Source organism: Vigna angularis, chromosome 5, assembly GCF_016808095.1.
Source record: "Vigna angularis cultivar LongXiaoDou No.4 chromosome 5, ASM1680809v1, whole genome shotgun sequence".
Taxonomy (NCBI): domain Eukaryota; kingdom Viridiplantae; phylum Streptophyta; class Magnoliopsida; order Fabales; family Fabaceae; genus Vigna; species Vigna angularis.
Window position 1 is genome coordinate 38,148,214 of NC_068974.1, and position 13,577 is coordinate 38,161,790.

At 34.2% G+C, this 13,577-nt stretch overlaps 2 protein-coding genes across 2 annotated transcripts; both read right to left on the reverse strand.

The window, feature by feature from the left end:
• Window positions 1-4,513: 4,513 nt before the first annotated feature.
• LOC108340123 (auxin-induced protein X10A) lies at window positions 4,514-5,046 on the reverse strand. Its single transcript, XM_017577351.2, has one exon. It carries the CDS (start codon window positions 4,938-4,940, stop codon window positions 4,662-4,664), a length of 279 nt encoding a protein of 92 aa, XP_017432840.1. The 5' UTR covers window positions 4,941-5,046; the 3' UTR covers window positions 4,514-4,661.
• A 3,641-nt stretch (window positions 5,047-8,687) lies between these two features.
• Window positions 8,688-9,692, reverse strand: LOC128196803 (auxin-induced protein 15A-like). The gene has a single exon (XM_052878484.1). It carries the CDS (start codon window positions 9,576-9,578, stop codon window positions 9,300-9,302), a length of 279 nt encoding a protein of 92 aa, XP_052734444.1. The 5' UTR covers window positions 9,579-9,692; the 3' UTR covers window positions 8,688-9,299.
• Window positions 9,693-13,577: the final 3,885 nt, after the last annotated feature.

Below are 13,577 nucleotides of genomic sequence, written 5' to 3' on the forward strand. Positions count from 1 at the left end.
ACTTAGCCACATCTCATTGGGAACATGAGGAGGCTTAATGTTTCCTGCTGTTCAACAAGGTGGGGTTACACACCTTCACCCTACTTTATGCTTGATAGAAGTACTGTAGACAACACCACGCGATATCTCATCTCTATGCTTTCCTTCTTTTATCTTCTATATATACAATATCCTATACCTTCAAAAACAACACAAGCGTTCCGAATCCTCAAGCATCAAAATTCAGATTCATTCTCTTAAATTTGAGATTGTTCTTCTTCCTCAAACAAGCTCAAAAAATGGGTTTCCGTTTACCTGCCATCCGACGGGCATCATCATTCACAGCAAGACAAGCATCTTCAAAATCTGAAGACATACCAAAAGGCTATTTTGCCGTTTATATTGGAGAGAAACAAAATCGGTTTGTGATTCCCATCTCTTACTTGAACCAACCTTCATTCCAAGACTTACTGAGTCAAGCTGAGGAAGAGTTTGGATATGATCATCGCATGGGAGGCCTCACAATTCCATGCAGTGAAGATGTCTTCCAACATACAATTTCTTGCTTCAAGGGACAATAGATCTCACTTTAGGAGACTCACATAGATTAATTAAAGACATTTTGTACAGTAGGCATCTTCTCGAATTGTAACTATTTTTTACAAATTTTGGGTAGATGATGACTCAAATTTTTCTATCTATTTTTCTCTTTCAATGTTTACTTATCCCAGCACTTACAATGGTATACAGCAGTAAAAAGATTCGACTATTCTCATAAATTTCACAGCATAAATAGGAAACCCAAGTGCTCGGCAATCAGGGCAAGGCAGGGAAGGGGAAGAGACATTAGTATTTTGGAAGGGGGCAAACGAGAAGAATCAATTATATTTAGAAGGAGTTTCAGAGGTTTTTAAGTTTTTTATAGATCTGGTGGATTTTTCCCCAACCAAGACAGTTATAATGGACTTAAAGTTAAGTTGTGTTCTTCCAATTCATTCGAATGGATAACAACCATTCTCATAGACATTTGATATATATCTATATATGATTATTCTATGAACATAATTTAATTTTGTGAAAGGATGAGATTGCTTCTTTTGGTTTTTTGGATTGATAGAACAAACATTACAGAAGAAAGAAAAAAGGGAGAAATTACTTCATCCCATCCATCACCATGTGATTCCACCCCCTTAGAAATCTTCAAGGGGAAACCTCACTTTTTATTCCATTTTCTTTTCTCAATGTTACCCAATAAAAAATAGGGCAACTTCTCGTCCTTGCACCATCTTGAGATGAGAGATTACAAACTCGGGGCAATAATCCCCCATTTCAAGAGGAAGATACTTAATTTCTATCTTAATCCCTAAAAAGATGGTAGTATCTTAAAATCGGTCAAGGTTTGAAGACTATTCAATTAATTGAGAATTCGTCACTTCCATAACCAGTTGTGACTGTAAAGCCAACTACATCATCATGCGAAGATGGTTTTTCTGCTTGAATCACATATATGAATTGGGCCATATTATAGATTTTCAGTGACGAGGGATGGTTCACAAAAATCTTAAAGTGAGATTAAATCAAAGCAGTACAGTTTCACAAAGACTTATACTTTCAATGAGTTTTTCTCTTTATTTTCCTCTCCGCTATATTGTAGTTATTTTGTCAATGAACTTACCTAGAAAACGTAGACATAATAACTGAATTTAAATCCCAGACATTAAGAATTACTTGGAGACAACTAGCTAATTTCTTATTCGACAACTCAAAATTACAGATGAAGGAAATGAGAGAAAACTCTTCATGCAGGAAATTTGTTGTAACAATTGCTGTACTGTCCAAATTTATATAATAAAATTGGAGAGAGACTATTTTCAAGCTAAGAAACTATGCTACAAAACTTTTGTATATACATTTAAATCAGTTTGATCTTCACGGATTAGAACCTCATTAAGCGAGAAGTGATATCCAAGAACACATCTTCTCTGCAAGGAATTGTGAGACCACCCATTGGATGCTCATAGCCAAAATCTTCCTCAGTTTGACTCAACAAATCTTGAAACAGAGGTTGGTTCAAGAATGATACAGGAATCATAAACCGCTTCATTTGATCTCCAACATAGACTGCAAGGTAACCCTTTGGCACATCCACAGCTTTTGCAGATGCTTGGATTGCTGGAAGGGAAGCCTTTCGGATACCAGGTAAACGAAAACCCATCTTTTATATATATATTTGGGAAGAGAAAGTTGGGAATAGAGAGTTGTAGATAGGATGCTAGCTTTTGAAGTTAAAATGCCTTAGGATGTGAATGATTTTTGCTGTCCTAAATGCTTGCAACCATGAATATATATATAGAGATAAAAAGTTTTGCAGGATATCATCTGGTACTTGAATGATTGAGGGTGGAGGGCTATGAGATAAGAGTCATGAGAATGATAGGACAGAAAGGGCACATGGTGTTGCCTTGGAAATGTTTCTCAAGGATTAATGGGAGATGTTATAGTTGACAGTACACTATCCCAAGCCAATCCACTTGAAATAGAGTAGACGTACGATTTCAATTCTCATGAATATAATGGTCTATGATTTCTCACTGTCCTGTGCCTTATAATTTGATCTATCCAGCTGTAGTTGAACATTAGGTAACGTGAAGAAAACATGTCCAAAGCATGTTTGACAAAACGTGGAATACCAATTAATCTATGAACATACTTAGGCCTTCACTTAGCCACGTCTCATTGGGAAAATGTGGAGGCTTAATGTTTCCTGCAGTTCAACAAGGTGGGGTTACACACCTGCACCCTACTTTATGCTTGATAGAAGTACTGCAGACAACACCACGCGATATCTCATCTCTATGCTTTGCTTCTTTTATCATCTATATATACAATATCCTATACCTTCAAAAACAACACAAGCGTTCCGAATCCTCAAGCATCAAAATTCAGATTCATTCTCTGTAAATTTGAGATAGTTCTTCTTCCTTAAACGAGCTCAAAAAATGGGTTTCCGTTTACCTGCCATCCGACGGGCATCATCATTCAGAGCAAGACAAGCACCTTTAAAATCTGAAGACATACCAAAGGGCTATTTTGCCGTGTATGTTGGAGAGAAACAAAATCGGTTTGTGATTCCCATCTCTTACTTGAACCAACCTTCCTTCCAAGATTTACTGAGTCAAGCTGAAGAAGAGTTTGGATATGATCATCCCATGGGAGGCCTCACAATTCCATGCAATGAAGATGTCTTCCACCATACAATTTCTTGTTTCAAGGGACAATAAGTCTCACTTTAGGACACTGACAGATTATTAGAGACATTTTGTACAATAGGCATCTTCTCAAACTTGTAACTATTATTACAAAATTTAGACTAATGATGATGAATTCAAATACTAAGTTTGTGTCTATTTATCCATTTCAATTTTTACTTTTCCCAACAATTAGAATGGTATACAGCATCAACAAGACTGGATTATTTTTATAAATTTCACAGCATGAAAAACCAAGAACGAAGACAAGGAAGGGAGGAGCAGAGATATTAGTATTCTGTTAGGCCGAGGAGAAGCACCAATTTCTATAGAACGGGTTTGAAAGGTTTTTAAGTATTTTATAAACAATTAAAATTAATGGTCTCAATCATTCACGACATTTTGCACCTGCCCAGGCAGTTAAGATAGACTTAAAATAAAGTTTTGTTGTTCCTATTTAATTCGATGGGTTGATGTAAGGTTTCATTTATTGATTGTAAGCATAATTTTCCATTTTATAAGAGATGAGATTTCAGTTATTTGAATTGTTAATTAAACATTACAGAAGAAAGAAAACAGGGAGAAATTACTGCATCACTTCCATCACCGTTTGATTCCACCCCCTAAAATCCTTAGGGGGGCAAAACCTCACTTTTTATTCCGTTTTCATTTCTCAATTATACCCAACAAAAAAGCAGGGCAATTGCTTTTCCTGGCATCATCTTGAGATGCCAAGTTTTGAACTTGTATGGCTGCTTAATTTCAATTTTCATCAAAAAATATAAGGTAACCATTAATTACCACAGCCAGTTGTGCCGTAAAGCCAATTAACATAATCATGGCAAGAATGTGTTGCTGCTTGACTCACATAAATGAAAAATTGTTAATCATAAAGAATTTGATCCTCCCTCATTCGTGGTTCACAGAGACTTGTATTGATGGACCTGATATCGTGTCAGACTATATTTCAGATTTTCAGTTTTCAGGGATGGTTCCCAAAAATCATGAAGCACGATTAAATCAAAGAAGTACAAGTTGCCATACAGTTGTTATTTCTATTACTTGTTCTCTTTGTTTCTCTATTGCATCCGTCATTTTTGTTTTAAACTTATCTTCTTTTCCTTTCTCTTATAATGTAGTTTTTTTTTGTTATTGAACTTATAAAATGTAGAGATGATAGCTGAATGTAAATTTGATACATTAAGAATTAATTGGTTAGCGACAACTAGCTAGTTTCTTATTCAACAACTAATAGGTAGATCAGAATGACAGATGAAGAATATATGTGAGAAAACTCTTCATGTACGAAATTTCTCATAAAGCTTTTATACTGTCCCAACAATAGATAACAAAAACGGACAGAATTTTTCAAGGTAACAAAATATGCTACAAAAAATTGTGTCTATACATTTTCATCAGTCTCGTCTTCATGGATTAGCACCTCATCAAGCGAGAAGTGATATCCAAGAACTCATGCTCTCCGCAAGGAATTGTGAGACCACCCATTGGGTGATCATACCCAAATTCTTCTACTGCTTGACTCAACAAGTCTTGAAATGATGGTTGGTTCAAGAATGACACAGGGATTACAAAACGCTTCATTTTCTCTCCAACATAGACTGCAAGGTGACCCTTTGCCACCTCCATACCTTTTGAAGATGCTTCGTTTGTAGCAAATGATGCCTTTCTCATACCTGGTAAGCGGAATCCCATTCTTGTATGTGATGAGACTCGGGACAATAGTGTTACCAAAAAAAGACTATGTAAGATCCAAGCTTTTGAGCGGCTTTGGGAAGTTTATGATATTTGTTGTGCTTAATGCTTGCAAACTTGAATATATATAGAGATGAAGAATTCTTTGAAATTGTTGTCTGCATAAATAATTGAGGGGGAAAGCTAAGAGATATGAATCATGGGACCAACAATTAGACAGGGGCATATGGTGTTGCCTTGTAGGACTTTATCAAGGATGAATGTAACATGTCATAGTGTATAGTACGGGTCCCACCTTCTCAAGAATCCACTTCAAATAAAACTGACGTTTGATCTAAACCTCTAAAATATAATGGTCTAATATCTCCTCCTATCCGTAGCCTTATAATTCAATAGTCAGAAACTACTTCCCATCTATAATGTACTTCAATATTAGGCTGCATTATCAATCTGGAGAAAACATGTCCCAAGCATGTTTACACCATTATGAAATACCAATTAATGTATGAATAAACGTTTAATATCACTTAGGGACGTCTAGGTTGTTTCATAAGGTGGTGGTGGGCTTATACATGTCTACACAACTTTATCCTTGATGGAGGCATTGAAGACAGAACCACATGATATCTCATGTGTATACCCTCCATCTTTTAACAGTCTTTTCCTTCTAATTCAGTTACTAGGAAGTCTTTAAAACTATATATACACTATCTTTTTTGCACTCCCAAGCATCAATATTTTGGTCCATTCTTTCTATATCTCGGAAGTGCCGAAGGGATATCTTGCACTGTATGTTGGAGAGAAACAGAAGCGGTCTGTGATTCCAATATCATATTTGAACCAACCTTCCTTCCAAGATTTATTGAGTCAAGAGTAGGAAGAGTTTTGGATATGATCAAGAAGAATATAGAAAATCTTCAGATAGAAGTATTAAATTGTAATACAAATTCTAGAATATTGTAAAAGATTCTATTATAGAAAGAAAATAAAAATCAAGAACATTTTACATAGGTAAAAATCTAAGACATTTCACATAAGTTGTAGCTAGCATATTCTAGAAAAATATATTAGTCTATAAATAGTCATGTACTCTAGCATTTGATATAAGACAACATCTAACACAACACACGTAACTACAAAACATATTACTTCCAACTATAAAATATATTACTTCCAACTACTACTTCCACATCCTACTATCTCCACAATTTTCTTTATCCTATCAACTTTCCTTTCACAACTTCAAAATACCAACGGAAACAATAAATATATTGGAAGAGAGATTTTGTACAATAGGCGGTATAAGGGAGTCTCTTTAATTATAAAAATAAAGTTTTTGATCGGGATATGAATCAAACGAAAGATCCCTTAACTTTGAAGGGGTCCTTGAAACGAATCACACTTTTACCACTAAGTTATACCCGCTACAATATCAATTTTGTATCTTTTGTTGAACAAAGCAATCAGACAAAATAAAGAAATAGGAACATAATATTCTAATAAATCGAGTATTGACATGTTTCATTAGAGAATCTTTTAATGAAATTTGAAAAACAGAATAATTTTCATTTTTTGATTTTGCTTAACGTTACCGAAAATAGAGAAGGAGTTGGAAAAGAGAACATTTTTTTATTATCTTATTTTAGTTTATCTAACAAGAATCTATCTGTATCTCTTATTTTTTTTAATTACAAATATATTTTTTTTCGAATCAAATAAAGAATTTTTTATAAAATATTCATGGGAGTAAAAGAAAAAGAGCCCAACTAGGTACTAGCCGGGCTAATTGGTGATAAAAAAAATAAAAAAAGAAACCTAAAATATATATATAATAATAAAAAAAAACAAGTCTCTTTTTTTAAGCTCTTTTTTTTTCTTGTTTATGTGATATAACATAAACAAAGTAATTCTTCTTTTTTTTTTCAATTGGGAAGAGATGGCTGAGTGGACTATAGTGTTGGATTGCTAATTCGTTGTACAAATTCTTGTACCCGTGTTGGATTGCTAATTCGTTGTACAAATTCTTGTACCGAGGGCTCAAATCTCTCTCTTTTCGTTGATAATTTGTTTTTTTTTTTACTTTTTTTTTACTAGTGAAAGAGGTTAAAATAGAGAAAATCCTAAAAATATTTCAAAATTCCACACAAACAAGAAACATAGAATCCACTTTTTTTCTTATTGTATTCTTCAAAATAAATTTATGGCCTAAGCATACCTTTTAAATACCAATGAGATTTTAGTCCAATCACATAAAGGATTGACACAATTCACTACCCAAAACCTTAAGAGAATGGATTAATGAGTCTTTCATTTTTATATAGTTCTCTACTTTCTTATTTCTATCCAATGTGAGACTTGGACTCACACTTTGATTTCCAACAACGACAAGAATTGCACTTTCTGTATTCTTCACAACTCACAAGGGCAAGTAGTTTAAGGTGTTATGACAAAGAATTGCATTGGTTTTAACTTGAGATTTTAATATTTTGATGGAATGATTTGATATATAAATTTTAAAAAAATATTTTAATATGTATATATAAATTGTAACTAAAATTAATTACTAATTCAGTCTCATTTCACATAAAGACAATATTATTCTATTTAAAAAATATATAAACTTTGAATCAAAATTTTAAATATAAAACCTAAATTAAATACAAGACATTGTCACTGTATGGACATTGGGCATTACCACTACTATGACACATGATCTCGTGACATTTTTTTAAATAAAAAAAATTGAAAATACTACATATTAACACTTGATAGGACAAGAAATTAATAAAAATATAACGGAAATGATTTAATTATAAGATTAAAAAACTGAATTGCACCAAACAAGAACTAAAGTTCGTTTTGATTTTTCTAAACAAATTATAAGACCAAAAGTGTAATTAAGTCAAACTCTTACGGAAAGCTAATGTGCATATATAAGAGTCAATGGCTGTAGTCGTTTCTTTACCATATAGCTAAAGTTACCATCAACGTACTTTATTTGGATTAATCCACAATATCTTACTTATGGAGATGAAAATAAATTCCAATATAAATTTAAAAAAGGCATGTTCCTTGGGTAACATGTTACTATTTTTATCAATATTTTAGTAATGGCAATAAATTCAATTACTAAGTATTCTTTTTAATCATTCACAGTTCATTTTGTCTTAGACAGTACAACATTAGAAGGTCTAACAGGAAAAAAAAAACACTTCATTGTTCTCGTGAATTACACAACATAAGCAAAACAATATGTGAGCTGTTTTAGTGTGCCGAAGAATATAGACAATCATTCACAACAACTTTAGTTTCCTGGGCATTATATAGAGAAAATTGCAATAAACACTATTACTAAATTTCACAGTTAATAAATCAAAAACCACTCTTTTGGTTTTGTCCAATATAAACTCTAATGTTCTGAATATTAGTTCACCTTTGAAGACCAGGAAAATGGAAACCCATTGCATATCCAAAGAAGTAACAGACTAAAGTCTGAAGGATTTTGATTGAAACCTTATAGAAGTGTATATATTTGTATTATATTATTTTAAAATATCTCATCAGCTCCTAAACCCTAAACTTCAAGTAATACTGAAAAAGATAGAGGCCAGTCAAGCTAATTAGATGTTACAGTAACAAGGGAAATTACATGAATATCTGAGGTCAAAATTGCAGTGTCTTGTACAAAAAAAAAATGAGGAAATTACACTTAAATGAATGGATTTTAATACCGTTTCAATTATGTGTCCATCTATCACTCTGATAATCCTCAAAAATTACACTATCAATGTATTTCAATCAAATTTCTGCTATTCTGGTCCTAGAGGCAACTACAATATGCTGAATCGCCCATGTGAAGATGGAGCTGCTGCTTGACGCAGAGGTGATCAAAATTCGTTTATCATAACTAAGTGGGGCATCATCATAAGAGTGAATATTTCTCATGTACGGCGCTGCTACACGATGATAAGTGCAACTGGCTGTAGCAAAATAGGAAGATATAAAAATTGCTGTCCCATTCTCAGACTCGTGTTTTTGTTTGATCAGGCCATCCTAAATCATTTTTCTTGTTCAACTATATTGATGAAATCTTGCTCAGGTCGTTCAATTTAAATAAACATATGCTTAGCCCATTTCCTATTCAATAAAGTTCTTTTCTTTAAGATATATACATATATACTATGAAAGAATAAAACTTGAAAAAGGTTACTGTTCAAAAACTTTCCCATTCAGATTAAATTTCATTTTCCAAATTCGGTCATCAAACATGGAGAGGGAAATATTCTCAAGGTAAGTAACTATGATACAAAAATGTGTCAAGTATATGTCTACTTCTAAGTCAGTTCCATTTTCATGCAGTTAGCAGCTATCGAAGCGAGAAGTGATATCTGAAAACACATCTTCTCCACAAGGAATTGTGAGACCACCAGTTGGATGGTCATAGCCAAATTCTTCCTCAGCTTGACTCAACAGATCTTGAAATGAAGGTTGGTTCAAGTATGACAAAGGGATCATAAACCGCTTCCTTTGATCTCCAACATAGACTGCAATGTAACCCTTTGGCACATCCACAACTTTTGAAGATGCTTGGATTGCTCGAAGACATGCCTTTCTGATACCAGGTAAACGAAAACCCATGTTTTATATGATGATACTTGGGAAGAGAAAGTTGAGAAAAGAGAGTTGTAAATAAGATGCTTGTTTTTGGGGCTAAAATGCTTAAAGATGTGAACGATTTTGGATGTGCTAAATGCTTGCAGCCATGAATATATATAGAGGAAAATTTTTGAAGCATATCATCGGTTACAAGAATGATTGAGGGTGGAGGCTTTGAGTTAAGAGTTATGGGACCGACAGGATGGAAAGGGAATATGGTGTTGCCTTAGAAGTGTTTCTTAGGGATTAATGAGAGATGTTATAGTTGACAGTACACTATCTCAAGCCAATCCATTTGAAATAGAGTAGACGTATGATTTCAAATCTCGTGAATATAATGGTCTATGATATCTCACTGTCCTTTGGCTCATAATTTGATCTATCCAGCTGTAGATCAACATTAGGTAACGTTAAGAAAACATGTTCAGAGCATGTTTGAAAAAACGTGGAATACCAATTAATCCATGAAAAGAATTAGGCCTTCACATAGCCACGTCTCATTGGGAACATGTGAAGGCTTAATGTTGCTCGTTGCTGAACAAGGTGGGGTTACATACTGCACCCTACGTTATGCTTGATAGAAGAAGTACTGCAGACAATACCACGCAATATCTCATCTTTGCGTTCTCCTTCTTTTTAAATCTATATATACACTATCCTATACCTTCAAAAAACAACACAAGGTTTTGGAATCCTCTTCAGCATTAAAACTTGGGTTCATTCTGTGTAAATTTGAGATATATCTTCTTCCTTCAGTCAAGCTCAAAAATGGGTTTCCGTTTACCTACCATCCGAAGGGCACCATTCACAACAAGACAAACAACTTCAAAATCTGAAGACATACCGAAGGGCTATTTTGCAGTTTATGTTGGAGAGAAACAAAATCGGTTTGTGATTCCCATCTCTTACTTGAACCAACCTTCATTCCAAGACTTACTGAGTCATGCAGAGGAAGAGTTTGGATATGATCATCCCATGGGAGGCCTCACAATTCCATGCAGTGAAGATGTCTTCCAACATACAATTTCTTGCTTCAAGGGACAATAGATCTCACTTTAGGAGACTCACATAGATTAATTAGAGACATTTTGTACAGTAGGCATCTTCTCGAATTGTAACTATTTTTACCAAATTTTGGGTAATGATGATGAATTCAAATTTTTCTATCTATTTTTCCCTTTCAATGTTTACTTCTCCCAGAAATTACAATGGTATACAGCACTAAAAAGACTCGACTATTATCATAAATTTCACAGCATAATTAGAAACCCAAGTGCTCGGCAATCAGCACAAGGCAGGGAAGGAGAAGAGATATTAGTATTTTGAAAGGGGCAAACCAGAAGAATCAATTTCTTTAGAAGCAGTTTCAGATTTTTTTATACATCTGGCGGATAGTTCCCCAACCAAGACAGTTATAATGGACTTCGAGTTAAGTTGTGTTGTTCCAATTCATTGGAATGGATAACATCCATTGTCATAGAAATTTCATATGACAAGGGCAATAATACCCCATTCCACGAGAAAGATACTTAATTTCTATTTTCATCCCTAAAAAGATGGTAGTATCTTAAAATCGTTCAAGGTTTGAAGACTATTCAATTAATTGAGAATTCGTGACTTCCACAACCAGTTGTAACTGTAAAACCAACTACATAATCATGCGAAGATGGTTTTGCTGCTTTATGAAAAGGGTCTTCCTCATTTGAGCATAGACTTGTATGGATGGTTTTGATCTTTTGTCAAGCCATATTATAGATTTTCAGTGACGAGGGATGGTTCACAAAAATCTTAAAGCTAGATTAAATCAAAGCAGTACAGTTTCACAAAGACATATACTTTCAATGAGTTTTTCTCTTTATTTTCCTATGTTATATTGTAGTTATTTTGTCAATGAACTTAGCTAGAAAACGTAGACATAATAGCTGAATTTAAATCCGAGAAATTAAGAACTACTTGGAGACAACTAGCTAATTTCTTATTCGACAACTCAAAATGACAGATGAAGGAAATGCGAGAAAACTCTTCATGCAGGAAATTTATTGTAACAATTGCTGTACTGTCCAAATTTATATAATAAAATTGGAGAGAGACTATTTTAAAGCTAAGAAACTATGCTACAAAACTTTTGTATATACAATTAAATCAGTCTGATCTTCACGGATTAGCACCTCATTAAGCGAGAAGTGATATCCAAGAACATATCTTCTCTGCAAGGAATCGTGAGACCACCCATTGGATGCTCATATCCAAAATCTTCCTCAATTTGACTCAACAAATCTTGAAACAAAGGTTGGCTCAAGTATGATACAGGAATCATAAACCGCTTCATTTGATCTCCAACATAGACTGCAAGGTAACCCTTTCGCACATCCACAGCTTTTGAAGATGCTTGGATTGCTGGAAGGGATGCCTTTCGGATACCAGGTAAACGAAAACCCATCTTTTATATATTGATTGTTGGGAAGAGAAAGTTGGGAATAGAGAGTTGTAGATAGGATGCTAGTTTTTAAAGTTAAAATGCCTTAGGATGTGAATGACTTTTGTTGTCCTAATTGCTTGCAACCATGAATATACATATATAGAGATAAAAAGTTTTGCAGGATATCATCTGGTACTTGAATGATTGAGGGTGGAGGGCTATGAGATAAGAGTCACGAGAATGATAGGACAGAAAGGGCACATGGTGTTGCCTTGGAAGTGTTTCTCAAGATTAATGGGAGATGTTATAGTTGATAGTACACCATCCCAAGCCCATTCACTTGAAATAGAGTAGACGTACGATTTCAATTCTCAAGAATAAATGGTCTATGATATCTCACTGTCCTGTGCCTTATAATTTGATCTATCCAGCTGTGATTCAACATTAGGTAACGTGAAGAAAACATGTCCAAAGCATGTTTGACAAAACGTGGAATACCAAGTAATCCATGAACATACTTAGGCCTTCACTTAGCCACGTCTCATTGGGAACATGTGGAGGCTTATGGTGCATTCCAACAAGGTGGGGTTACACACCTGCACCCTACTTTGTGCTTGGTAGATGTACCACAGACAACACCATGTGATATCTCATCTCTATGTTTTCCTTCTTTTGGCATCTATATATACACTATCCTATACCTTCAAAAACAACACAAGCCTTCCGAATCCTCAAGCATCAAAATTCAGATTCATTCTCTTAAATTTGAGATTGTTCTTCCTCAAACAAGCTCAAAAAATGGGTTTCCGTTTACCAGCCATCCGACGGGCATCATCATTCACAGCAAGACAAGCATCTTCAAAATCTGAAGACATACCGAAGGGCTATTTTGCCGTTTATGTTGGAGAGAAACAAAATCGGTTTGTGATTCCCATCTCTTACTTGAACCAACCATCATTCCAAGACTTACTGAGTCAAGCTGAGGAAGAGTTTGGATACTATCATCCCATGGGAGGCCTTACAATTCCTTGCAGTGAAGATGTCTTCAAGCACACAATTTCTTGCTTCAATTAATGGACAATAGATCTCACTTTAGCAGACTGACATAACTTATTATTAGAGACATTTTGTACAATAGGCAACTTCTTGAACTTGTAACCATTATTACCAAATTTTTATTAACGATGATGAATTGAAATGCCAAGTTTCTATCTATTTATCAATTTCAATTTTTAGTTTTCCCAGCAATTAGAATGGTATACAACACCAAAAAGACTCGATTATTTACATAAATTTTACAGCATGAGAAAACCAAGAGCTGTACATAATAGGTCAATTAGGGTGCAAAGATATTAGTATTTTTCTAGACCGAGGAGAAGCATCAATTTCTATTGAACGGGTTTGAAAGATTTTTAAATATTATATAAACACAAAAAATTAAGGGTATCAATCATTCACGAGATTTTGCACTTGCCAAGGCAGTAATGATAGACATAAAATTAAGTTTTGTTGCTCCCATTTAATTCGATTGGATGACGTAAGGTTTCGTTTATTTATATATT

Bases quoted from the DNA above. Each gene is read 5' to 3' on its own strand.
- LOC128196803 (XM_052878484.1), bottom strand. From the start codon at position 9,578: ATGGGTTTTCGTTTACCTGGTATCAGAAAGGCATGTCTTCGAGCAATC.
- LOC108340123 (XM_017577351.2), bottom strand. From the start codon at position 4,940: ATGGGATTCCGCTTACCAGGTATGAGAAAGGCATCATTTGCTACAAAC.